The sequence below is a fragment of the Marmota monax genome, unplaced genomic scaffold, assembly GCF_021218885.2.
Source record: "Marmota monax isolate L192 unplaced genomic scaffold, Marmota_monax_Labrador192_F-V1.1 WCK01_AAM20220418_F8-fsc00035, whole genome shotgun sequence".
Taxonomy (NCBI): Eukaryota; Metazoa; Chordata; class Mammalia; order Rodentia; family Sciuridae; genus Marmota; species Marmota monax.
Window position 1 is genome coordinate 10,325,122 of NW_026691961.1, and position 26,346 is coordinate 10,351,467.

Here is a 26,346-nt window from a genome sequence, read left to right on the forward strand (position 1 = left end):
TAAGACATTTTGATCATCTAGATAGCTCTAACCTTTTCAAGTTTGGGGAAGGAATGTGATAGATCTGTAATGTAAAAGTCAAAGTACTGCAGAAAGAAGGCAGACATAAGGGACACTGTACTGTAGGGTACCATTCCTATGCGATATCCAAAAAACACAAATTTACAGAGACAGGAAGTAGATTAGTGGTTGCCTAGGGCAGAGGTGGGACAGGGATTAACAGCAAAGGGGCACAGGGATCTCTTGGAGGGGATGGAAACATTCTAAAACTGATTTATGATGGTGGCTACAAAATTCAGTAAAGTCACCCAAAGCCACTAACTTGTAAACGTGAAATAAGCAGATTTTTGTGATATATAATCATGCCTCGATTAAGGGGAAAGAGAATGAAAAGCAAGCGAAAGCAGGCAAAGAGCTTGAATTGTCTCCTCTCGAAGTCAGACACACATGCTTCCAAAAGCACTTTAAAGGAGGCTTGGAAGACTTCTGAATTGTGATATTAGAAATAAACATACACACACACACACACACACACACAAATTTAGGTGAAAAAACTCATTATTTCACAAGATAAACATGCAGGAAAAAACAAAAAGTTTTTATTGGTTCTGAATAATTTAATCCTTACCCCAATTTCTTCACATATTCTAGGTATCCAATAAGGATCTCGTGGTAAACAGCTGTCCGGAGGCATCGCGGCCGGAAGAAATGAATACTGTCCAAATAAGATATGTAAACACGCCTGCAGGGGTACATTTTAAATTCAGATTGCAAAGAAACACCAGCATCCAAAAACATTTTCATAAAGGCTTTGTTTTGTTTTGTTTTTGCAGTACTGGGAATTCATCAGTGCCAAACACCCTACCACTGAGCTATAACCCAAACTCTTTTAAAAAAACATTGAGACTAGTTTAATGCCCAAGCTGGCCTCTAACTTTGAGATCCTCCAGAGTCAACGGGATTATAGGTGCACATCACTACTCCTGGTGATGCTATTTTGACAGAATGGGATAAAATCCCTACCATAGACCCTGTTGCCAACCAAGGAAACAGTTATCATTTTCTGCTGCCAACAGAAAGGATGGCATCCCTACCCAGGCAGAGCCAAGGAAGGACTAAGGCAAACTTGGGAGACAACTTGCAGGTTCCTCTCACCAACATTTTTTTTTTTTTAATTTTTTTCAATATTTATTTTTTCAGTTCTTGGCGGACACAACATCTTTTGTTTGTATGTGGTGCTGAGGATTGAACCCGGGCCACACGCATGCCAGGCGAGCGGCTACCGCTTGAGCCACATCCCCAGCCCCTCACCTACATTCTTGACTAAACCTGTACCAACTTCACTTGAACAGGTGCATCCAGGTGCCCCCATGTCCGGGTAGGATGGAGAAGACAGTAGACAAAGGCCCATGTGCACTCACAACCCAGACACCTGCCATGGTCATCAAGACCCTTTGATTCCCACTAGTTTAGAGGAAAACAAAACTAACTGGTTTGGTTAGTTAACTGTGGCTTATTTAAATCTAGTACTGAAGAACACATGCTCTCTAAGGAACATGAGCTTGGTCTGTGTGCATACAACATGCGAGCGATGCACTTCTTTAGAAAGGAGATGGAAGGCTACCTTGTGTTTGGCGGGGGACAATCAGAGCCGTACTCCTGGACGTGCATTCCAAAAAAGCACACATCCACTCCATCGATCTCCTCGAAAGCAAAGAGTGCTTTGGTTCGATAGGGAAAAGACTCAGACATTTCTCCAGAATCCACAAACCTAGAAAGAAAGCCAGACCTGGTGTTTAAAGACATCCTTGTCTACGAGGCGCTGCTGATCTAACCTGGTCAGGAGAGTGAAGGTCCAACCACCTCTGGGACTGGTCAGAGAAACCCCCTGACCTGACCACCTCAGGGCTGTAAGCCAGTTCTTCCCGACCCTGCTTCCTGGACCAGGAAACCCCTTCCATGGAGGGAAGCCTGGCCAAGCAGATGTGAGGACTGCTTCAGCAGGGTTTAGGAAGTGAGGACACAAACCTTGACTTCATCCCAGGTTTGACCTCCACAGTCTTGTCCGAGCTGGCCACGACTCTGACAAAAACCTCCCCAGCTTCAGGGTGATTCTGGCGCCGCAAAAACTTGTTCACTCGGTCTTCTAAGTGGTTTCCCAATCTTGTGGTCTGCAGTCCTAGAAGCCCAGAAGGAGCAGGTAAAAGGATCAGAGAGCAGCTGAGACCACAGATCCACTTCTCCCAGCACCACCTGAGGCTCTCCAGGGTTAACATCTTATTTGAGATATGTGTGCTTATGACGGAAAGTAGACTGTGAAGTCTTAGGGTGTTTACCTTCCCAGGTGTTTGTTTCCATTCTTTTCTAAAAGGCAAAGAATTATAGACACAGCCTGAATCTGTCGAGGACTGTGAGGAGAGGATGGAAAGAGCCAGACCTGAGAAGGAGCGAGGCTGCACCCTCCTTGTCTCCTACCCCAGGTGCTGGGAGGCTACAGCTTGTGTGACAAGCCCTGCTCTGGCGTCGTGTGGAAGGCCAGCTTCAAATTTGTCTCCCATGGATGTCAACAACAGGCTGCTTCCTGCCCCAGAATCATACTTGAAGAATTCTTAACAGCAAACGGGAACACGGCACACCTTCCGGATAGGAATGGTGTAAGTATGTTCAGTAACTAAGCCTCCCAGCTCTATTACAGCCCAGCTCACTGCAGTCTAAACAGGACACCAATATTCTGGGGCCCACTAGTCAAGCGTCAGTCAAGAAATTGTTTTATGAGTGCTCTGATTACTTAGAGGGAGGCAGGATGGGCACCAGATCAGGACCCACTCTGGTCCCAGCCTACAATCTCCATGAGGAAGCCTGTACTGGGTGGCTTCTCTCCTTCCCTCTCCACACCAGGGACACCCCTCATGTGGCCACCGTGATAGGAACAACCAGAGGTAAAACAGCAGTCAACGCAGTCAACACAGGGGAACTGGTCAAGAATAGACAGAATAGGACCAGATAGTGAAACATTCATGGTGATTACTTATAGGTGATGAATTTTTTTAAAAGTTTTTTTTAGTTGTAGTTGGACACAACACCTTTATTTTATTTTATTTATTTTTATGTGGTGCTGAGGATCAAACCCAGCGCCTTGCACATGCTAGGGGAGCACTGTACTGCTGAGTCACAACCCCAGCCCCAGGTGATGAATTTTTTTGTTTTGTCCTGTCCATGAGTACTGCAGATTGAAGCCAGGTCCTCATGCATACTAAGTGTGTGTACTCTACTACTGAGCCAAGCCCCTGAATGATGAAATTTTAAAGCTTTCTTCTTTACTGACTTTTCAATATTTTCTGCATTAGTGAGAAATGTAAAAAGTAAAACCTATTTGGGATCTTAGAAGGTTTCTTGATAAGAACAAGAAATACCTGGAAAATTTAGACTATTTCATTTTTTTTCTAAAATAAGCCTAACAATAATCGTGCTTTTTGGGTATGTAAGTTATATATAAATTAAAAAAAAAAGCTCGGGGTGGTGGCACACAACCGCAATCCCAGCAGCTTGGGAGGCTGAGGCAGGAGGAGTACAGGTTCAAAGACAGCCTCAGCAATTTAGCAAGCTGTAAGCAATCTAGTGAGACCCTGTCTCAAAAAATAAAAAGGGTTGGAGGGCTGGGGATATGGCTCAGTGCTCCTGGGTTCAGTCCCTGGTACTGAGGGGGAAAAAAAAAAAAAAAAACATGGAACAAGAGCTGGGGTTGTAGCTCAGTGGTAGAACACTTGCCTTGCATGCATGAGGCCCTGGGTTCGATCCTCAGCATCACATTAAATAAATAAAGAAAAAAAAATATGGGACAATAAAAATGTATAAAGTTATAAAAATGAGGATAAATGGCTTGAAGGTCTATTTTATTCTTTGATGAACTTCTACACTTCACATGGGCTGTGAGAGCTTGAGACCCTGTACTTGGCATCCCATCCCCTAGTGGTTGAGAACCATCTGATAGGTTGAGATGTGAGTGCAAAGGAACTCAAGAGCCAACTGCCCATACCTGCTGAAGCCCTTGAAGGAAACCCACAAATTCTCACACTGCTGCTGAGCAAGATATGTCCCTCATGAGGCAGACTCCAGGTCAGACCCACGGCAGCCCTTTCCTAGGAACGAGGACTCAGAATAGCTCTAAGCTTCTGGAGGAAGATCTGCCAACAAATCTCTCAGAATTTACAAAGTTTACTGTCTAAGCTTCCTTAACTTTTGTTGAAAACCAGACTGGTCATAAATGCTAGCATTCATGTATGGATCAAGCCAAATGACAACTGAGCTCTAAAACCAATGTGTTGAGAGGCACCAAAAGAAGACTAGGGGAATCCATATAAGCTCTACTCCATACAGCCCTGGAGAAAAGTCTCCCATAAACTTACGCTTAGCGCTGAATTTGTTTTCTTTCCGAGGTCTGCCAGTTTTCTTCAAGCAGTTGTCACACACAAAGCTGCAAAACAAATAATGGTGTCATCAGATGACATTCCACAGTACCTGTTGCTGGACCAAAGAAATGCAGCATCAAAATACACTGATGGGGGCTGCAGTTGTGGCTCAGCGGTAGAGTGCTCGCCTCACATGTGTGAGACCTGGGTTCGATCCTCAGCACCACATAAAAACAAACAAACAACAACAACAACAAACAAAAACATTGTTGGTGTTTTAAATCCTGTGATTGTAAAAGATGGAAGAGACAGAAGGCTCTGATTCTACAACTCTTAAAGCAGGAAAACACTTAGGTTTAGAACCAACTGCCATCTCCCTTAGTGAACTCTTGCTGATGACAATGAACACAACAGTCACTAAGCTGCATTCCCACCAGCTCCATGCAGAACTGCCCTCCCTTCCCCAGATCACAGGAAATACTCACCCTGAAGGCCAAATGATGTCATAGTGCAGGACACAAATCTGATGCATCTTGCGGCCACACTCCTTGCAATCAACGAAACTGGGAGACAAAGAAACAACATAGTCACACCAAGCCACACAGCAGTCGTCTTCGGCATGACCCTATGTGTGCACCCACACCCTCCCTAGGTCACTTTGAACACCCAACATTGATGCATCTGTCAACTGATCCAGCTGTATTTTACATTCTATGTGATATTTTCTACAGGAAGAAACAGATTGTGTCCCTTTCTTTGTACAGTGTTTAATACCTCTTTTCTCCTAGTCTCCCTTTGCAACCAGAAATAAAATATTACTTTTAAAAGTTACTATGATAAAGGCATATTTCATAGGCCAGACATTCTGACATTAATATGCATTTTCAAGATTGACACCTTTTCTAGGTAATTTCACAATATTTAAACTTATACAGGAAATAGAGAACAATATTTTCAGTGTTATGAACACTTGCTCTTAAGAATTTTGTGGATACAAGCTGAGCGCAGTGGTGCACACCTGTAATCCTAGTGGCTCAGGAGGCTGATGCAGGAGGAACATGAGTTCAAAGCCTAAGCAACTCAGTGCATGACCCTGTCTCTAAATATACAAATTAGGATGTGGCTTTGTGGTCAAGTGCCCCTGGGTTCAATCCCTGGTACCAAATAAATAAGTTTAAAAAAATAAAAAAATAAAAAAATAAATAAAAAAAAATATATATATATATATATAATTTATTTATTTATTTTGATGGGGGTGGGTGCAGATATAAACAGGAAAGTAGACATATAAGAGCAGCACACTGAGCCTGAGGCGCAGGAGGTAGAAGGCATCCAGTCTGGTGAATGGACAAGCTTCCTCTGAGCACACACTGGCATGGAAGAAGGCTGGCCCACACATTCCTCCTTCCCCACAATATTCTATGCAGCCACTGCCATCAGAATTGGGCTCCATCATCTCCGGGAGCTGCCTCCTAAGGAGACCTCTGCAACAAGGTGCTGGGAGGGCAAACCTTCAGGTTTTTCAGGTCTCTCTCTTACTGCCACCCTGGGAGGTCCTAGGGCAGCACAAACTACCTCCAGGCTCTTCTGGAATATGACCCACGCCCTTGCCCATGAACGTTAGGCCCCCATCCTTCATTCTGCCACTGAGTGTGCTGTGTAAGCTTGCAGCCATGGTCTACCCTAACCCTGCCTCTCTGTCCCCATTTTCTTAGGGGGAAAAAGGTCACAAATGCAATGCTATGTGCAAGAGTGGCAGCACTGTGACAATGCTGAAGGCTCCCACACCACCCCACAAGGCAGCCGTTCTGGGCCTTCACTGCTTTCCTTCAGTGCAGCATCACCGTGGCCAGCATCTGCAATCTCCATAACTGAGTTCAGTCCCATGCTGAGGCGCAAGGGGAGGCACAGCAGTAATTCCCTCAATGACTGGGTCTCCATAGACACTCCACTCTAAACTCTCCCTCCCACATCAGGAAAGGAAATATTGAAAATATGCCATGTATTTTTGACCTCAGGACATCACTGTTGAATTTCATCCCCCCATTACTATAGATTGCCTGGACAGCGCCCCTGCCCTTAGCCCCACAGTGTGGTCTCTCCCACCTGCAACAGTTCCTGCTTTAGTTTAGGACTTGACTTGTTGCCCGAGTTGCACGTGAAGTCTCTTAATGAGTTCCCCTTCTAGAGATCAAAATCCTTTCCAGTCAATTCACCTCCCAGATCCAGGTGATCTTTTTGCACCAGAAACCAAAATTTTTCTTCAAAACCTCCCCAGCCATATGGTATGAAGTCTAAATGTCAAAAACAGTGTAAATGGCCCTTCTATAAGGACCTTTGCCTCTGCATCCCATGAGGGTAGGCCTTCACTCCCAGGGCACCAACCAACCACTCCAGGAGACCTGCAGTTGTACTGGACATCCTGTGTTCTTTGGTTCCTTTGTGTCTAGAATGTTCTGCCCCTCCCCCCAGCACCTGCTTCCATATGACTGTCACCTTTTCCAGGAAGTAGACCCTAACTGTGGTGGTGCCACTCTGCCAGACCAGTGCCCCTCACCTTTGACACCACTCTTCCTGCCTCCTGCTGCCTGCACTATGATTCTCTGGTGCTAGACTATCAATAGTTGAAAGGAGGAGCCCCTCTGTTCATCCACACAGTCCACTGCCTGGCACCTAGCATGTGAATATATCTGAAATTGAAAAGTGAATATAAATTGTAAAGAACTAAAAAACTCTGCAGGGAAGGTAATAATGTGAAAAGGAGGTGGAGAATAAGAAATAACCACCCAGTTGTCGTGAAAAGTATACGAGGGTCTTCAAGGGAAGTCTCCACAGGTACCAGCATTTCGCCATGGCTACCAATCTGGGTTTTATTTATTTATTTGGTGATAACAGGATTGAACCCAGGGGCACTCTGTCATTGAATTACATCTCTAGCCCTGTATTTCCAAATGCCTGGGTGGGAGGTCTCTTTCACCGTAGTAACTGAGCTCCTAGGAGTGAGGAGATCAAGCGAGGGCAGAACCTGTTTCTGGGCCTTGGATGTGTCTTTATTCACACTTCCCAGAGAATGAATGTGCCTGGAGCCAGTACTCCCCAAGCAACCCCAGACACTGTCCACCCTAGGGTCAGAAAACAGTGGGTATTGTTAAGGCCCTAGGGTGCCCCTCGGCATTCAACTCTGAGTACCTGGGACATATCAAAGTCTCTTTAAAAGCTATTATAAAGCAAATTTTGCAGATATAGCATTCTCATTATCAAAGACAGTGATAATGACAGACATGCAGCTTCCCATTATATTTGTTTATTTTTAGGTACTGGGGATTTAACCCAGGGGTGTTTAACACTGAGTTACATCTTCAGCCCTTTTTATTTTTTGATTTTAAGACAGAGTCCTTGCTTAAGGCCTTGCTAAATTGCTGAGGCTATACTGAGCTTGGGATCCTCCTATCTCAGCCTCCAGAGTCACTGGGATTACAGGTGGGATTACAGGTTATTTTTAGAAAGTGGTTTCTAAGAGGTTTTCTTTCTGAAAACTTCCTCACTAAGTAGTTTTCTGCCTGTGGTCTCTAAAGAATCACACTCAATGTATCCTTTTTTCTTCTTTGCTCACCCCCCCACCCCACCGCCACTCCATACTGAAGATTGAATTCAGAGTGCTTTTACCACTGAGCCACACTACGAGTCCTTTTTAAACAATTTAAATTTTGAAACAGGCCCTCAACTAAAAGTTGCTATGGCTGGCCTTGAACTTGCAATCCTCCTGTCTTAACCTCTGGAAGTATCTAGGATTAAAGGTGTGTGTCACTCTGCCAGCTTGGTTTCTTGAAGACAAAAATGACCAAATTATTAAAGAGCTCTAACAGAACCAAAACATCCATCTGATCTTATCATAGTTAAAATTCAACAATTGGAGAACATGTGACAGAGGCATATCTATTTTGTAAGAGTTAAAAAAAAATAAAAAGAAAAAGAACATTTCTAAAAGATAACTGTACACAAAAATTCTATTTGGGGCAATGTATCTTTAATGTTTTCTCCCACAACCTAATCATAAGGAGTAACTTGCCAGATCTGAAATCAAAATTAAAAGTTAGAAAAACAAAAACAAAGAAAGAAAAAGAAAAAAAAAGGTTATATACTCACGGTTCAGGGTCTAAGGTATCATTTTTCTTCTTTTCAAACTGATCCTTGGAAATTGTCCTTGTTAAAAAAAAAAAAAAGAAAGAAAAAGAAAAAATGTGAATCAACAAACATTTCTCTGTGGAATATAAACTACTGGGTCTGTTCAAATACTAGTGAGTGAGCTAAAATCTTTTTTTTTTTTTTCTTTTTTTGTGGTGCTGGGGATTGAACCCAGGACCTTATACATGAGAGGCAAGCACTCTACCAACTGAGCTATGTCCCCAGGAGCGAGGAGATCAAGCGAGGGCAGAACCTGTTTCTGGGTCTTGGATGTGTCTTTATTCACACTTCCCAGAGAATGAATGTGCCTGGAGCCAGTACTCCCCAAGGAACCCCAGACACTGTCCACCCTAGGGTCAGAAAACAGCTGAAATCTTAAGCAGACATAATGAAGGGATGAAACTTCCACAGAAGTACTGCCCTTTATTTCCCCACATATTCCACTACCACCTACCCTCCATGTATTTTCTTTTTAGGGACTATTTCCTTCCAACTACTATCAGCTTTACTACAAGATTTAATTAAGACTAGTTAATATATGACAACAAAATTGTGTTAAGATTCAAACCTATTAATTTTCAATCAAATTTGCATAGTGATTGGCTACTGAATTGGACTGACAGCAAAACCACAGTTAAACTGAGACATTTCCTCAATACAGCAAGGTCAATGTTTGTGTGAGGTATGCATCTGGGTTTCTACTGTCTTGCTACTATGATGACTGCATATGTAGATTACTTCTGATTCAAAGAATTATATGATCTAATTATTATATTTTTGCTGGTTATTTTATTATTTAACTGATACACAAAAACTTAAGAGTTGAAGGCAAAAACACAGAAGTCATACATATTAATGGGGCACCATGGTACAGGGGATTGAACCAAGGGCCTTGCACATTCTAGGCAAGCCCTGAGCTTCATCCCCAACCCTTTTTTATTTATTTTATTTTGAGAGACTGTCTTCCAACTTGTGATTCTCCTGCCTCAGTCTCCCAGCTGGCTAGGATTACAGATGTGCACCACTATCCCTGGCAACCATGCAAATGTCTGACATATATATATATATATATATATACACACACACACACACACACTAAATGCTGATTAAATCAGGTTAAACATGTTAGTTCACATTTATCATTTCTTTGTGTGGAAAACTTCCAAAATAATCTTTTTAGTTATTTTAAATGTATAGTACGTAACTGTTATCCACAGTCACCATATCATGCAATAATACCTTGGTACTCCCTCACCCTACAATCCAATTGTTCATCATGTAATTAGACCAAAGAATTAACACAGCAAGGGAAGTAAAAATGAATTCAATAAGCAGAATTGTAGATGTTTGGGTACCTATGTGGTTTGAGTGGTTGGGCTTGCTGTGTGTGTGAATAATGGCAAGTCTGCATCACTGTAAGTTGCCTCTGCAGTGAAGCTTTCCAGCTTGTGGTGCACAGCCACTCTGCAGCCAGACTTCCAACATGGCCAGAAGCATGGAGGACTAGAGGAGAGAGAACTACAAAGCACTGGCAGGCTATTTGGTATTTTAAGCACAAATGAATTGATCATCCATTTGTGGGCTTCCCCTTTTCTTCCATTTCTGGCTATTCTACCACTACTCAAAAGCATTGGGGAGGAAAACGTAAACTCTGTACAGGAATGAATTAGAAAACTCATACCTGTCTACGTTGGAGCCAGTAAGCAACAAACCACTAACAAGGAAGGATAAACGTTTATATTTTGGGCCAGAAAATGGGGATGAAGAGCAATGGACTCTTGCTAATCTGCATTAGCCCAGTAATGTAAAAAAATGGAGGTTTAAGTGGAAGATAAAGTCCAAGGCACACCTTCAAAACTCACTTTTTGCTACTGCATATAAGGCTATCTGATTTCTTAGGCATAACTGGAAACTTACAATTTCCAAAAATGGACCTTGTCAATCATGAGGGGAAATCAATTTCTTCTTCTTCTTCAAAAATTTGTTTAGTTGTAGATGAACACACAGTATCTTTATTTATTTTTATATGGTGCTGAGGATTGAACCCAGTGCCTCATACATGCAAGGCAAGCACTTTACCACTGAGATATAGCCTCAGCCCCAATTTCTTCTTTTTGTACTGAGGATTGGTCCCAGGGGTGCTTCAGCACTGAGCTTTATCCCTCGTCCTTTTATTTTTTGAGAAAAGTTTTCGAGGCTAGCCTCAAATTTGCAATCCTCCTGCCTCAGCCTTCTGAGTTGCTGGGATTACAGGTGTGTGTGACCAAGTTTGGCTTTTCTTTTTTTTGACATAGGGTCTTGCTATGTTATCCAGGCTGGTCTCAAACTCATGTGAGCTCAAGTGATTCTCCCAACTTAGACTCCTGAGCAACTGGAATTTTAGGTGTGTACCACTTGCTTGGCTCAAGCAATTTTCTTTACCAGAAGAGATGTATGAAGGTCAAGAGACCACTGAAGTACAGTGGGAGGCTGCAGTACCCTTGCCTTGAATGGAGGAAGAATGTTTATGGGTGTTTATGGCTAAGACCCTTCCATCTTCAAGTATAAATGTCTACACACACACATACAATTACATGTGGGCATAGTTAATATGAAAAACTACACTGAAGTCAAAATGGCACACTCTGGTTTCCCTTTTAATCACAGGCAAGAGGAAAATATGAGAAAATTGTACTTACGTCTGGGGCTGTGAAGGGTCGTCACCCAGGGTCACATTCTCGCCCTGGATCTCTGTGAAACACTTCTCACAGAAATGATACCTGTCAGCAAGAAGGCCATACTTGGGTGAACTGGTCCATCATAACACACAGCCACCCAAGCAACGAAGCCACCAATCAGAGCAGGGCAGAGCACCACGACGAAGGGGGGGCGTTGTTGGTTGATTGATGGGTCAGTGAGGACAATGGAAGGAACAGGGGTAGGTGGGGAAGGGCAGGATTAGAGAACAGGGAAGGGAACAAATAGCACAGACACAGAGGTAAGACGCAAACACGAGACAACACAGAGCAGAAAGCCAAGGCAAAGCATTGATTAGCATTCGGTCTCATTGCACATGTCACAGGCCATCATCACTAACAACGACAGGTTGTCCGGCTCCAAGATGCAAATGCTTTAGAGTTGTTAATGCTAGGATTGCATGGAGCCTAAATTTAGGAATCTGAATTTTGTCATAAAATCAAATATAACGCCAGGGTTTGAGATGGAGCAAAATAGTCTGACAAAAGGCCTTAAAAAGCAATTTAAACTGAAATACTTTATTTTTCAAAATAAAAATTTATGCTTGACAGCAATTCAAAGGTTTTATTTCTGATATTAAGCCAGCTCTTGAAATATGTGATAATGTTGAGCACCCAGAACTGGTTTTAATTTATTCCTGTTATTTTTCTCAAGTTAATCACTCAGTTTATTGTATTCTAATACAAATGAAACCAAATCCATACTCTAGACAAACATTTAACAGAAATGCAGTCAGGGTCAAAGACTTTCCAGCCATTTATTAATAAGTATATAGAAAAATGATATATTGTATAAATAATACAATATATGTAAATACATGAACAATCTTAAAGACTTTTAAAATTCAGTTCTAAGCTCTGATTTGAAGTTTTGGTGCTGGGACCAATCATTCATCAATCTGAAATACTTGGCGAATGACTGTTCTGACTTGGTAACTATCCAAGTTAAGCAAATTTAGAGTTTATCGTTAAAGCACAATCTGCATTTGAGAAATTATCCATCACCCCAATTTCTTATACAATAATAACACAGAGCCTGGGCTCAAGCTATCAAATAAGAACAATTAAAATAAAAACTATTAAATGTTTGGAAAGGACATGAATCAGAAATCAACAAAAATGCAGGTGGATGTCGCTTATACAAGATGAGTACACAAGAATACTGTAAAATAAACAAGCTGAATGGAGAATGACACAAGCAAAAAGAATGAGTGTAAGATAGTGATGGCAGCACGATAAAATGCAGTTTTAGAGCTCAAAACTACGTCGACGAGATGCCAACAAGGATTAGTAGTAGAAACACTGTGACAAGACACCGGGCGTCATGCTGACCCCGGGGCAGAGGGAGGCACTGATCCTCATCACTCGCTCAGCTACAGATGGGGGCACAGCCAGGAGAAGAGGCCCCCACAAGTCCCAGTGCCCACCTCAGTCAAACACACCCAACATTTGTCTGCTGGGTCTCACTAACTGAAACACACAGCAAAATGAAACCTGAGAGCAAGCAATATCTCAAGGTTATTCAATTTCCCACACTCAATCGATGAGCACAGGGTGGAATTATTGCAATTAACAACTGTATTAATAACAGTTTCTTGCAGGGACTAGTTTATTTGGGTCCAATTCAATTCATAAATTCTGCCAAGATTAAAAACTCTGACTAGCAACAGACAGATTAACAGTTTTTAAATATACACATATATTTATATGTTTCTGGATGAACTATAGCAACATCCTGGACATTCACTATTTTGCAAATATTCCTATGGAGACATTAAATCATATAAAACAATTTCCACATGTAGGAGGGCATGGTTATCGCTGGCAAGAATTAAAATACAAAACTATAGACCGATTCAGTGGAAAGAAAACAAAATGTGAAACAGATATTCCCTCAAAGCAAGTATTTCCTTTTTAAAAATAAAGCTCAGAATTAATTGCGCCACTCCTTATACAAAATGCAGCTCTGTGGGCCAGTGAGAAGACTACCACTGGACAGTTAAAAGTGAAATTACCACCACAATTATAAGCAAGTCCCAAGGCTTTAAAATCCTGGGCAAATTCTTTGCTTTTATTCAAGAAGGGCATCAAGCCCCACAACTCTAGGAAAAAAGAACCATGAACCCATCCATGTAGCAAACTGAGGCGGAATGAAGTATTGATAGTTAGATGGCAGCCTCCTGAGACACCAAGGAACCTAAGTAAGTCTCTGTGTGACCCATGCCCACCCCTGGGAATCTCAAGTCAGTAAGTGGGAAGGACAGAGTGTTAACAGACTCTCATGTCTGTCCCAAAGCACTGTCTTTCAAGAAATCACAGAATTTAGCCTCTTCATGTTTAAGAAGGGAAGAGGTCATGGACCAGGCACAGCCTCTCTCCTTTCTCACCCTTCAGAGAAACGAAGACAGTGAACAGAATGGGGAGGGGCTGTCCATCAAATCAAACCAGCTAAAACCACCCTGACCATGGGTAACAGATACTAATGTTAGACTGTCCCTATCTATTACCTAGTCCAAACTTTATTCTCCCTGGAAATAAAGGTTCAGAAGTCCACTCTTCAACCATAACAGCCTAGGTGGCATTTTGCTTGTGTGAAAGAAGCAGTTTGATGAACATGGAGCTGTGAAGGAGAAATCCTTCATATAATCCGATGAGGATGTACATCTAGGTGGCTAAAGTAGCACAATGTGACGGCATAGTCTATTTGAAAGGGTAATTTATCACATGGAGTAAGTTTTCAAATGCAGATTGTTTTAAGTATTCTATCTAAGTGTGTAAATGAGGTATCTATAAATAATCCCCATATTATCTATAGATAATTCCTGGAAAAGCTGCAAGTTTCCCCAGCATGAGTTAGTTCTAAATTTTCAAAGCTTAGCAACAAGTGAAAACAGAATCACATACTAGTTTATACATTAGGGTTTCACTTGTTTAAATGGTCTGCAGAATTTTCTATTGTTCTAAGTGCCCAAATAGTTTAGCACAGGTGATAAAACAAATATTTAAGAACACCACAGTGTTCATAAATAGTCGAAGTTGAGAACAAAAATGCAGTTAGAATGCTCACCACAGAACAGGGCCACTGCTTCCTTAGAATAACAATGTTAATCTACTCAAATACAGCATTCCAGAGAGCAGAGGTACATCTAAAGCTTTTAAAAGCATCATTCATAGGATACAACTATTTTATTTGCATTTTACTCAAGAAAAATATATTATTTTTATTTGGTAAAAGTGAATTTCTATGTAGAAATAAAATCGGACATTTCAGAACTTTCCAGAAATTCCTATGTTTGTGCTCCGTTGATGACCTTCCCTGAGAAGGCATTAGTATGCCCTGATCCCATCAACTCTATCTTTAATTGCTCTCAGCATCTGTGGCCAAAGTCTGTTCCTATCAGCAAAGGCAGGGTCCCAAGGACCCAGGATCAGTGAAACCAATAATGAAAAGGCCCCAACCACTTAAAGATAGTAGCAAGTACTCTTTTCTTCCTTCCAGACCAAAACCATGCTGGGTGACAGAGAAGCAGACAGTATTTCTCAGGGCTTAACATGTGGCTTTCAGGGAAGATGCTACTGCTCCTGTGTTTCAGATAAGTTTAAGCTTGATATATCATGACAAGTGCTAAGGACCATGGGGCTAAACCATAAATGGTGGGGCCAGACTTCTGAAACAATGCCTGGTCATTAGGGAGGGATGCCATCACAAATGGGCTGTGGTATAATTTTAAAGTTTGCTTTAAAATGATAAAGGGGATGCTGAGACAGAAATCAAACTCTGTTAAACTGGTTTTGGCAAGACAGCTGCACAGGCCGCACTTCCAGGAGAGCTGCCCTTATATTGTACAGGAAGCCAGTGAAGCCTCTCAAACCATTTTTGTGTCAACAGCCCCCCCGCCCCCACCTCCCGTGGTACTGGGGATTGAACCCTGGGGTGCTCTGCCACTGAGCTACATCCCCAGTCCTTTAAAAAAACTTTTTTTTTTTTTTTTTGAGACAGAATCTCAGTAAATTAAATTGCTAAGGCTTGGCTCAGCCTCCCAAGTAGCTGGAATTATAGGCATGTACAACTGGGCCCACCAACAGTTTTATTTTATTTTTTAAATAGGATTTTGAGTCCTGTGATATGATACATGCCTGTAATCCCAGCAGTTTGAGAGGCTGAGACAGAAGGATTACAAATTCAAGTCCAGCCTTAGCAATTTACCAAGGCCCTTAAGCAACTTAGACCCTGTCCTAGATAGATAGATAGATAGATAGATAGGGCTGGGGATGTGGCTCAGTGGTAAATTGCCTCTAAGTTAAGTCCTCAGTTTTTGCAGTATGAGGACTGCCTCATAAAAGGATTGTGATGGGAGTTATTATTTTTAAAATAGTCATATTTTCTTCAAAAAACAAAAAAACTGCAGGAAAAATAATCTCAAAATTCCATATTTGTCAGGCCTGTGTATATAATACACCTTTGAACAAATAACAAAATCCCTCTTATCTTTTTTGAGCTATCATAACACATGTGATTACTCTGACCCAAAAAGAACAAAGTAATCAAAACACCAAACTCTAACACCAACATTTAATACTCGAACCTCAAGACAAAGCATAGGCGCAAAACTCTACCTTGGTCTCATAAAGATTCTAGCTGCCAGATCACAAAATGAAGCTGCTGTTACTAACTCAAGAAGACAGTTCCTGCAATGGCAATGTGAGGCCACTTACAGCAACACATACAAAGGAGTTTAACCTTCAACACAACCTCAAATTGTGGAAGCTCAATTTGTGTGGGGAATCAACAACAAACATTATTTTCACTTTCCCTCTGTTTAAAACAGGAGATCTCTTCTCTAACCACCTTCATATTCCAAAAGGATGGCAACTGCCACTTCCAAGTAGGACTACCACTCTACTCTCAAAACCCTGAAGTAGCCATCCTAAACAGAAGGATCATTCTTGAACTCAATTTAAAAAAAATGACAGATCTCATTTTCTATTGTGCTTATAATTTAAATTAGATAATAAAATCCTTAGACTTTTTTTTTTCATAAAGGAAGCAACACTATCTTTCCATCAGATCAGCCAGGCCAAATTACCTAAGCAAATGTTAGCCTGCAGAATTCTATTCTCTGAATATCTTGAAAAAGACATTTCAATCTTTATCAGAGTCGCTCTCAAATTCAGTCTCTTGTTTTGAGTTACATTTTATTTTTTATTATTATTGTTTTCTTGTGTGTGTGTGTGTGTGTGGTGTGGGGATCAAACCAGGCCTCATGCATGATGGGCAAGCACCCTATCTCTGAACTACACCCCAGCCCCAGGGTTATATTTTAGAAAGACTGTGACTTACAAATGAGTATATCTAATCCAAACCAGTGTGGCCAGTGGCTCTGAAGTTTAATCTTTACACTATACAAGTGTGATTTTAAAATTAGGAGACCATGAGCCTGAGTGACCAAAAACAGCTGAGACTGTGTAACTTTTCTTTGGAACTTCATTCAGGAAAGAAGTAGCGTAAAGCAGGCTAAAGTGAGATGAGCACACCTTGCCCAACCCTTTTTTCTGCCCTGTAGTGCAGGAAACTACTGAGGCTTACCTATTCTGATAGCTGTAGTAGGCTGCATCTCGAGGAATGGTACACAGCTGCTTTCCATAGCAGCACAAAGTCTGTGGGGAAAACTCATACTGCAAAAACAAAGAGAAAACACTAAAAATAAATTCCATTTACCATCCTGAAATGTTCTACTCCATTGTGGAGAGTTACAAAAAGCCATTAAATTATTTGTTAGCATATTGAGTAATTTCTAATAATTTTCATAGCTATTTTAAGAAATTTGGGGATTAAATATGACCATTAGTGTAACCTGGCTCTGAAACAAGTATTACAGACAGAGGAAATGAGCAGCAGGCAGCCAGAAAGGTGTCACCCAAGGCTTCCTCACAACCAAGCACTCTAGCCTTGACCATGTTATCACTTTAGGCAGTCAACTGTGCTACAAAAGACTAGGTGCTCCTGTGAGTTTCTAGCACATGTGTGGTCAGAATGCCAAGTCTCCTCAGTATAACACCCCGGGCTTAATTAACCAGGAAAGTTTATTTTCTGAAAAACCTAAGACTATACCTTGCGTCCACAGCAATATCCAAGGGACTGCATGACAGGGTCAATTTCTTGCTCAAAGACCTCTGCAAGTTTACTGCAAAACTTATAGACACGGGATGTCTTGCGGTTGTAGAGCCAGGCATTATTGAACATGAGCCAGACATCATCCACATACTGCCAGGGCTCCTGATACTGCCCTGTGTCCAGCTTCCGCTTGATAGTAGAGAGGTCCATGGGATTCTTCACAATGTCAAAATAATCCTTAAAAATAAAATGTTCTTAGTCTAGTGGATCCTCCAAATTTTAAGTGCTAGCCTCATCTGACAGCTTTATCTATCAATCTATCTTTCTTTCTTTCTATTTTTTAGCTGTAGTTGGACACGATACCTTTATTTTTTTTATTTATTTATATGTGGTGCTGAGGATCGAACCCAGGGCCTTGCACGTGCTAGGCGAGCGCTCTACCGCTGAGCCACAATCCAGCCCCTGGCAGCTTTATCTTAAAATATAATAAATACAAAAGTACCAGAATAACTTTCATTCTCAATAGTAAGAAATGATAATCAATTCCTTCAATATGATTCATTAAAATTATACATATTTGAAGTGTAATCAAATCACTTACAAGGAAAACTTAAGAAAAAAAATAAAAGGATTGTTTAATAAAAGATTTTTTAATAAAAAATTTTAAGTGAGGATTTTTAATTCACTGAATTAAAATGATGAACAAAAGTGTACTTCTAGATGTTCACTAGGTCCTAGCACAAGAATGCAGTGGTAAACTGATAACCATAGTTCAACAGAAACTGTTGGATCCCCATGACCTTTGGGGGGCTTTCCAGGGACATCAAAGAGGGATAGGTATATATTTCATAACTTATGTCCTCCAATTCCTGTGTTTTGTGGTGCTGGGGATTAACTCAGGGCCTCACACAGGCAAGGGGACACTCTCCCACTAAGTGGCACCCAAGCCCATATTCTCCAGTGCTTTAAGACAAAGCTTACACAAAGCCCCAAATACAAAGCAAGACCTTGGGCATCTTGAGGTAGAGTGAGTGGATTGGGGGCCCAGTGCATGACTTCCCTGACCCAGACCTGGGATTTCATGGACAAGTGAGACTGTATGAAATAAACACTTCCATAGATAACTGCTGACAGGTAATAGTTTTCACTATTAGGAGAAACATCTTCAAAGCAAGGAGGATATTTTACCCAACTATCAGAGATAAAACAACAGATGCTCAAAGATATAACATATTTTTATTGTGTTAACTTACTGGAATTCCTAGGAGCTGGGGATCTACAGGCTGCCGAAAAGGTAAGGACTCCGGGTCCTGTCGATAGAGCGCTTCTAGGGTTGGCATAAGTGCCTGGCGTAGCTCCTCAGGTTTGAAAACTGCAGGTAGAACACCGAACAGACATATGTAACAGCTGCCCAGACCTCTCTGAGATAACATTTAAAATGGAAACCAAAGCAGCTTCTATCTCCCAGCCACACATCTGAGGCATTGTGGGAGCTCCCAGGAATCAACCTAAGAGTCCATGGACAAAATGTCAAACTCAGGGCTTCTGGAAATATAGTAACATTAGGGTTTTAAAAAACTGCATTCAGGTTGTGAGGCAAAATACAACACTGGGTGGTTTGCTTCTTTAACAACAGGGTTTCCAATCTTAAAATTTTTTTTGGAATAGAAAGCAAAGCTACTCCCACATCTGTTTCATTGATCAAACTGGTAAATAAAGCCAATTCATTGAAAGAACCTTTAAAAAAAATCCTGATGAGACTTTTCTATCCTTGGCTATATTAAATTGAGGCCACCTGAGACCAACAGTTCTGTATTACAATCTCATTTAAAAGATGTATATAGTAAACCAAGTATTCTCTCAAAAAAGTTGCATACTATTCTAACCCACATTTACCAATGCCCACTGCTCCAACCCTATAGCCACTGCATTCCTACTGTACCTTTTGGTATTGGGGAATGAATTCAGGGGTACCCTACTACTGAGCTACATCCTTCAGTTCTTCTCCCTCCTTGCCTTTTAGAGACAGGATCTCATTAAGTTGCCCAGGTTGGCCTCAAATTTGCGATCTTCCTGCCTCAGCCTCCGGATAACACCATGCCCAGCCCTACCACAGCTTTTGTTGTCACCAATACAAGAACAAACACTGCCAAATACTTTAAGGTGGTATGTTCATACAAGACCCACATGGGTCTGAATACTACAGGCAACTCAGTGCATGAGGCAGATGTGTAAACAGTAAGCAAGTCATTATCCTGTCTGGATCACAGAACCTCTTTTACATAGAAAAATGGTCAAAGGCAACTGTGTTGAACAAGTTCCGAGGAAATAAGTTCTTAAGTAATGCAAATTTTCTTCTTTGTGTTTTCTGTATCTTGAAAATATTTTCTAGACAGGTACAATGGCATGTGCTTACAATCCTAATTGCTCAGGAGGCTGAAACAGGAAGATTGCAAATTCAAGGCCAGTCTCAGCAACTTAGCAAGACCCTGACTCAAACTAAACAACCTAAAACCACTGGGGGTGTAGTTCAGTGATAAAGCACCCCTAGGTTCAATTTCTAGCACACCCCCCCCCAAAAAAAAAAAAACCCAAAGTATGCTCACAGTCAGTCAACAACACCATCCAAGTGCTCATCAACTGCCACAACAAGAAGAAAGCCCTGGGTGGTGTGAAGGCTTTTGACAGGCATTGCAACGTGGTGCCAGAGAACATGAAGGAAATGTGGACCTAGGTCCCCAAGAATGGCAAGGGCAAGAAGTCCAAGCCAGTCAACAAAGACTTCTACATCTCCAAGATGTTTCTGCACCGGGACTCTGTCATAGCGGTCCTGCGGAACCCTCTCATCACTGGCAAGTAGGGGGTCCTCCCCACTGTCAGAACTTGCTGCCCTGTACTGTGAAGGTCTGCCCTTTGTGATCAAAATAATAAAGTCCTGTGTTTAAAAAAGAAAAAAAAAATCAGATCTAAAATACTGTGAACATTTAAACTTCCAGCGAGGCAGTGGCACATACCAGGTCTAGGAGTCTATCATTTTTCTGAGGGGAGTCTAACTTGTTAATTCTGGAAAGTACCACCTGATTTCCAACAAGCGAAAGTCAAGGCAAAAGGTTAAAGGAAAAATCCAACTCAACACGGCCCAGAGTTTCCCCAGAGCTGATCCCCTGAGGAGCCAGGGACCCACTAGTCTCCTGAGCACCTTGGCAAATGCTGACTCCTCTCCAGGACACCTGGCTGTTTTAGTCCTTGGACTGCTGCTCCAGGACCAGGTGAGCATGGTAAAGGCCCAACTGCAGCAATCCCCATGCACACACTGCCATGCACTCTACCACAGCATAAAGGCCTGATCTAGTAAGATTTGCCATCCAGCAGCCTCGGAGACACGTGCACATCTTTGCTCTTCACTAACCCTTTTGTTCTATACTGTTTTTATATGGAAACAAGGAAGCAATCGGTATTTTTTGAACAACTCATAATTATTAGGACACAATTAATAATTTTTTCATTCTTCTAGTTTCAGGGTTGGCAAATTATGACCAAGAGGCCTAATCTGGCCTGTTGCCCAATATATGTGAGCTGAGTGCTAAGAATGCATTTGCCTTTTTTAATGACCAGAATATTTCCTGACGTGAAAATTACATAAAATTCAAGTTTTAGTCTCCAGAAGCAAAGCTTTATTGGCACAAAACCACATTCTTCCATTGGTATGTTTTCTGTGGCCCACTTTTGTACAATAGCTAAGTTCAGTAGTTTTAGTAGAAACGCTATTATATGCAAAGCTGAAATACAAAACTTTTTTTTTTTTTTTTGAAACTAGGGATTAATCCCAGGGGTGCTTTACCACTGAGCCATATCCCAAGCCCCCCCAGCCCCCGACATTTTAAAAATTCTCAGATGGGATTCTCACTAAGTTGCTGAGGGCCTCGCTAAATTGCCCAAGTTAGCATCAAACTGGTGATCCTCTGGCTTCAGCATCTTGAATTGCTGGGATCAAACATGCATCACTATACCCAGCATAATGTGCCTTTTTACAAAATAAAAAGTGTCTTCTACTCTTGACTCTGGACCATGTCATCTCCCTAATGGTGATTTAAAAAGTGATATGGCCTTGCTGGGCAAAAAGGCGCAAGCCTCTAATCCCAGCTACTTGGGAAGCTGAGGAAAGAGGTCAGCCCTGAAACTTAGCAAGACCCTGTCTCAAAAAATTAAAACAGAGATAGAGCTATAGCAAAATTTGCTTAGCATGTGTGAGGCCCTGGGTTCAATTTCCAGTACAAAAAAAAATAATAATAATAAAAAAAAAAAGGCCTTCACTGGGCAGCATTCTGGTTGATCATTCATTCCATAACTATATAAAACCTATACTGAGGAAAACATTTGCACACTCCTGTCTCCAAATGGGCTGAATGAGAAATATCAGGAGGAATTATTAGTTTGTGTGTCATAAATGAGTCATTCTGCTTCTCTGGCCTCAAAGCCTCCATTCATTAGGATGGTGCACCATACCCAGAGTTCTCACAAAGTATGGCTCACAAGATTCCTGGAAGACCCTCCATGTTGCTTAATGTGGTAGTCACCAGCCACAAGAGATTACTGAAATTTAAATGCATCAATTAAGTAAGTAATTTAGCTCCTCAGACACTGTTGTCATGTTCAAATAGTCAAGAGCCACATGTGGCTGCTGGCCACCATAACAGAGAACAAAGATTTGTAACACTGCTGTTACTCCAAAAAGTTCTAGCATTGCCATGGGTCCTTTTAGGTGTCTGTGAGATCAAAACTATTTCTTTAACACAAAAGAGCCCTGTGTTGACATTCACACAAGTGAGTCAAACTCAACAGAGAATAAAACAGCTAACATTAAAAAAAATTTTTTTTCAGTTGTAGATAGACACAATTTTTTTTTTTTTAATTTACTTTTATGTGATGCTGAGGATTGAACCCAGTATCTCACAAATGCTAGGTGAGCGCTCTACCACTGAGCTACAACCCCAGCCAAAAACAGCTTACATTTTGGCAAGGCCAAAAAAGAAAAAGAAAAACCAAAAGTAAAAAAGGCAACAACACCAAACTCAGGGGTCACTACATTCTTTGTGGTCACCCTGCACTCACAGGAAAAAGAATGCCAGCCATTCGAGATTACTCTGGATGAGGCAGAAAAGTGATTATTCTTACTATATCTCAACCTCTGACACACCCTAGTTCTGTGTGATGTAACAGGAAGTCTGCACAACATAAGTGCTGCTCGCAGGCCAACTTCAGAGCTGCACCTGTGCCAGTGGCAGGCTGAGCTGAAGGAGTTGCTTTTTCTCATGGACACACACACCCTGTAAGAGCAACAGATACACAAGCTCTGGTTATTGGGTTCTGGTGTGTGGCAGACATTTTCTCAAAAACAAACTAAGACAGCCAGTTATTTCAAGGATAAGTGACAATATTGAGGCTTTCATCAAAAGTTTAGAATTTTGAAAAACTTGTATCTGTCACATGAGCTTGACACTTCCCAAAATTTATAAAATTTGAAGAGGTTGGTGACATTAAAGAATGTGGTCTTTTGCTTTTGTGGGGTTTTTTTTTTTTTGTGTGTGTGTGTATATATACATACACACAAACTACATTCCCAGCTGTTTTTAGTTCTTATTTTGAGACAGAGTCTTGCTAAGTTTCCCAGGGTGGCCTTAAACTTGCAATCCTGCCTCAGTTTCCCGAGACACAGGGATTATAGGGGTATGCCACTAAACCTGGCCTTTTTTATTTTTTAATTATAGAATGAAGTATGTCAAAACTTGGAAATTCTACACAATGAACCAATACTTCTCAGGTGACCAGAGGATGATGTCACACACACAAATTGAATGTGTATTCTTTGAATACATAGACCCCATGAATCCTGATGGCACAGGCAGAGTTCAAAAAACCCAGTGCTATGGATTCCACACTGCAACTCACCTTCAACAAATGTCCAATTTTTGGTGTAGTGTTAAAGGATACCCACCATTACCTGAAAAAGCTATGAAAACTGAGTCTCCCTTCACTAATGACTGATCTGACAGGGACTGAATTTTCTTCACACAGTTCATCCCAACCATGTACCACAGCAGTGAACACAGGGTACATCTATGAATCCAGCTGGGTTCCTTTAACCCTTTTCGAAACATTGCAAAATTATAAAATAATGTCACTTTTCTATTTGTATTTTTCATAAAAATACATTGACTGGCATAGGTTATCACACACTGTTGGTTGGGAATTAAAAACTTTCATAAAAATGCCAGTCAATGCATTTTTATGAAAATTTTAATTCCCAACAAACAGTGGGTGATAACCTATGCAATCTAAAACTCTCTGGGGTAGGAGATACAGAGGCCTAAGGTCTGCTGTCCTTCACAATTCAGGTCCCTTCCAGCCGTGAAGCTCCATGGTTTCAGCTGCTGACACTTCTCTGTAGTTTTTCCCAAATGTGACATTCACCACCCTCAACTATCTCCCATTGAGAAGGGTCACTTGCCAATCTTCCAACTCCCTGTTACCTCCTTGCTCTGGATACATCTTAAGGGGGTTGCATCCACCTTCCATTGCATGGCTGGCTCATCCCAAAAGCTTCTTAACCCCTCCCACCTTCCCATCCTGCAACACCAGGTCCCTAGGGCTAAGCAGCCCCTCTTCTCTACTGCCCCAATACTGTGTATGCACTTCCATCATGAAGTCAGCACAAACCTGCCATCTCCAGGCCACATTTGTGTTGCCAGTAATCATTTTCCTAAAACCATAGCTATTTTGCCATTTTTCTAGATTCTTCATTGGTTTAATACCTTGCCAAGAACCCACACTCATTACCCTGCTCAAAGACCCAGAGGCATTTTCAACTCTAACCCCTGTATGTAACACATCACCTCAGGAGACAGTTCTGTGCTCTGAGCTACCTCCCCGGCAGTGTCCTGTCTTGCATTCATACCATAAACCCTGTGCATTCTCGTGGCTCACTGTTGCTATTTCTCAGAGGTAAAACTTAGGGAACGGGAAGCAAGAAGATAAAAGGGGACATGGAGTTATTCTGCTCTAGTTCTCAGTCCTTAATATAGAAGCTCAGTGTAATGGAAGGCAGCACAGTCCAGCAATTTAATGAAAACACAACCTACTCTTTTTGCGTGGCTGCGAAGGGGACGTTGACTGAGAGGAGGCACCATTAGCGCTGCTCTCTTCTTCCTCTTTAACCTCCACTTTCACTTCGGGTTTCTTCTCATCTACTTCCATTGGTTCTGGCTTCTGTTCTGCTGTGTCTGTTTCTTCTTTAATTTGGGAAGACCCTTGTAAATCCTCCTCCATCATCTTGAGAAAAACAGAATCACAGCTGGTAGATCAATCCCCAACCTCACTCAGATCTCCTGATGTCCATGGCTCAATGCACCCTTCCCAGGCCCAGGTGCATTCAGCGTTCCTTTCCTCCCCCAAGGAAGTGTTTGGCTTCTACTGAGTCCCTTCAACACAGGACCAGTGCAATTATAGTCTTAATCGAAAAATTTTAAATGTGAACAGTACTTGTATTTTCACACATAGGTATTTCTAGTTTAGAATAATATCTTTGAAAACTGGGAAGGGGTCAAAAGCTCTTGCTCAGAGGTGGAAGGTGTGGTATGAGACAGCAAGGAGCAGTGGAGACCAGCTAGCTAGAAAGCCCATGACCCACACAAAGGGTTCATCCAGATCAGGGCCCACATCCAGACTGTTGCCACACAAGGCTGTAAGCACAATGACAACATAGCTAGCTGCTCAGTTCTCAAGTCAGCAAGCTAGAATCTTCTTTGTAATTTCCTGATTTTTAAAATACTACAGAGGCTAAACAAAACTCACAAACAGACTAGATTTGGCCCACAGCCTGCCACAGATTAACTAATAAGTAAACCCCCATCCTTCCTGCAAAACTAGAAATGAATGAGGAACACCAACAAAAAGGTTAGATAATTCAAATGTTTAAAATGTAAGCCGGTGCTCTTCATTTCTGGCAAAGTAAGATAAACCCACACCTCATATTTTAGAAAGAACAACCAATCTCTTTTGAACTCATATTTAAACAGATTAAAACAAAATCTGGTCTGGGGATATAGCTCATTGGTAGAGTGCTTGTCTAGCACGCATAAGAGCCTGAGTTCGATCTCAGCACTGTAAGCAAACATAACAATAGCAAAATCCAGAGATACCGATGAGGAAGGCTTCCTGCTATCTCCCCAACAAGAACATGTGGGATTTAATTCTAAGGAAAAACACCCACCTCAGACCGAGGCTCCCCCTTGGATTCACCAGGATCAGGTTCAGTGTCCTCAGTCTGGACCTCCGTCTTCATTTCCAGCACAGGTACATCAGGCCCTGGCTGCTGGGAGTTTGTTTCAGCACTGGCCACCGAAGACGGGGTGGGGACCCTGTTATCAATGCTAGTTGCTGCCTGAGAAAGCTGTGAAGAAACCAAAATCATTCATCTCTATAAAGCAGACAACACAAATGGCCTTCAACCCTGTTGCTCATCCGATCCCCAACTTCTTGTTACCATTTCTCACTACTAACCTAAGAGGCACATACCAAGAGAACTAAGAGAAGTTACCAGGAGGAAGCTCTGGTTAGGAAGATAGTGACAGAATAAATCTAAGTTCTAATATAAAATTATTTTCTCCAAATTTTTTTTAGCCAGGTGCCAAAAAAAAAGGCATAAGAGAGCCTGAGTTCTATCTCAGCACTGTAAGCAAACGTAACAATAGCAAAATCCAGAGATATTGATGAGGAAGGCTTAATCCCCATATCAAACAAACAAAAATTATTTATTATAAAGGGAGGGTAATTTGCCTATTACAAGCAGAATATCCAATGGGCCTGTATTCATTGTAGAATGATGACAGTGGTGGAATAAGAA

General features: G+C 41.6%; 1 protein-coding gene across 2 annotated transcripts in view; it reads right to left on the bottom strand.

Annotated features, from left to right (window-relative positions):
• The window catches only part of Crebbp (CREB binding protein), a 134,179-nt gene that overhangs the window by 10,352 nt on the left and 97,481 nt on the right, over positions 1 to 26,346 (bottom strand). For both annotated transcript variants that reach the window (XM_058579383.1, XM_046444143.2), the window contains 12 exons: positions 25,714 to 25,893; positions 24,584 to 24,773; positions 18,698 to 18,816; positions 17,442 to 17,681; positions 16,917 to 17,005; positions 11,273 to 11,353; positions 8,556 to 8,612; positions 4,895 to 4,972; positions 4,407 to 4,474; positions 2,029 to 2,179; positions 1,625 to 1,771; positions 629 to 742 (listed from right to left, as the gene is read on the bottom strand). In XM_058579383.1, coding sequence (XP_058435366.1) covers positions 629 to 742; positions 1,625 to 1,771; positions 2,029 to 2,179; positions 4,407 to 4,474; positions 4,895 to 4,972; positions 8,556 to 8,612; positions 11,273 to 11,353; positions 16,917 to 17,005; positions 17,442 to 17,681; positions 18,698 to 18,816; positions 24,584 to 24,773; positions 25,714 to 25,893 — 1,514 coding nt within the window. The remainder of the gene's footprint in view (positions 1 to 628; positions 743 to 1,624; positions 1,772 to 2,028; positions 2,180 to 4,406; positions 4,475 to 4,894; positions 4,973 to 8,555; positions 8,613 to 11,272; positions 11,354 to 16,916; positions 17,006 to 17,441; positions 17,682 to 18,697; positions 18,817 to 24,583; positions 24,774 to 25,713; positions 25,894 to 26,346) is intronic.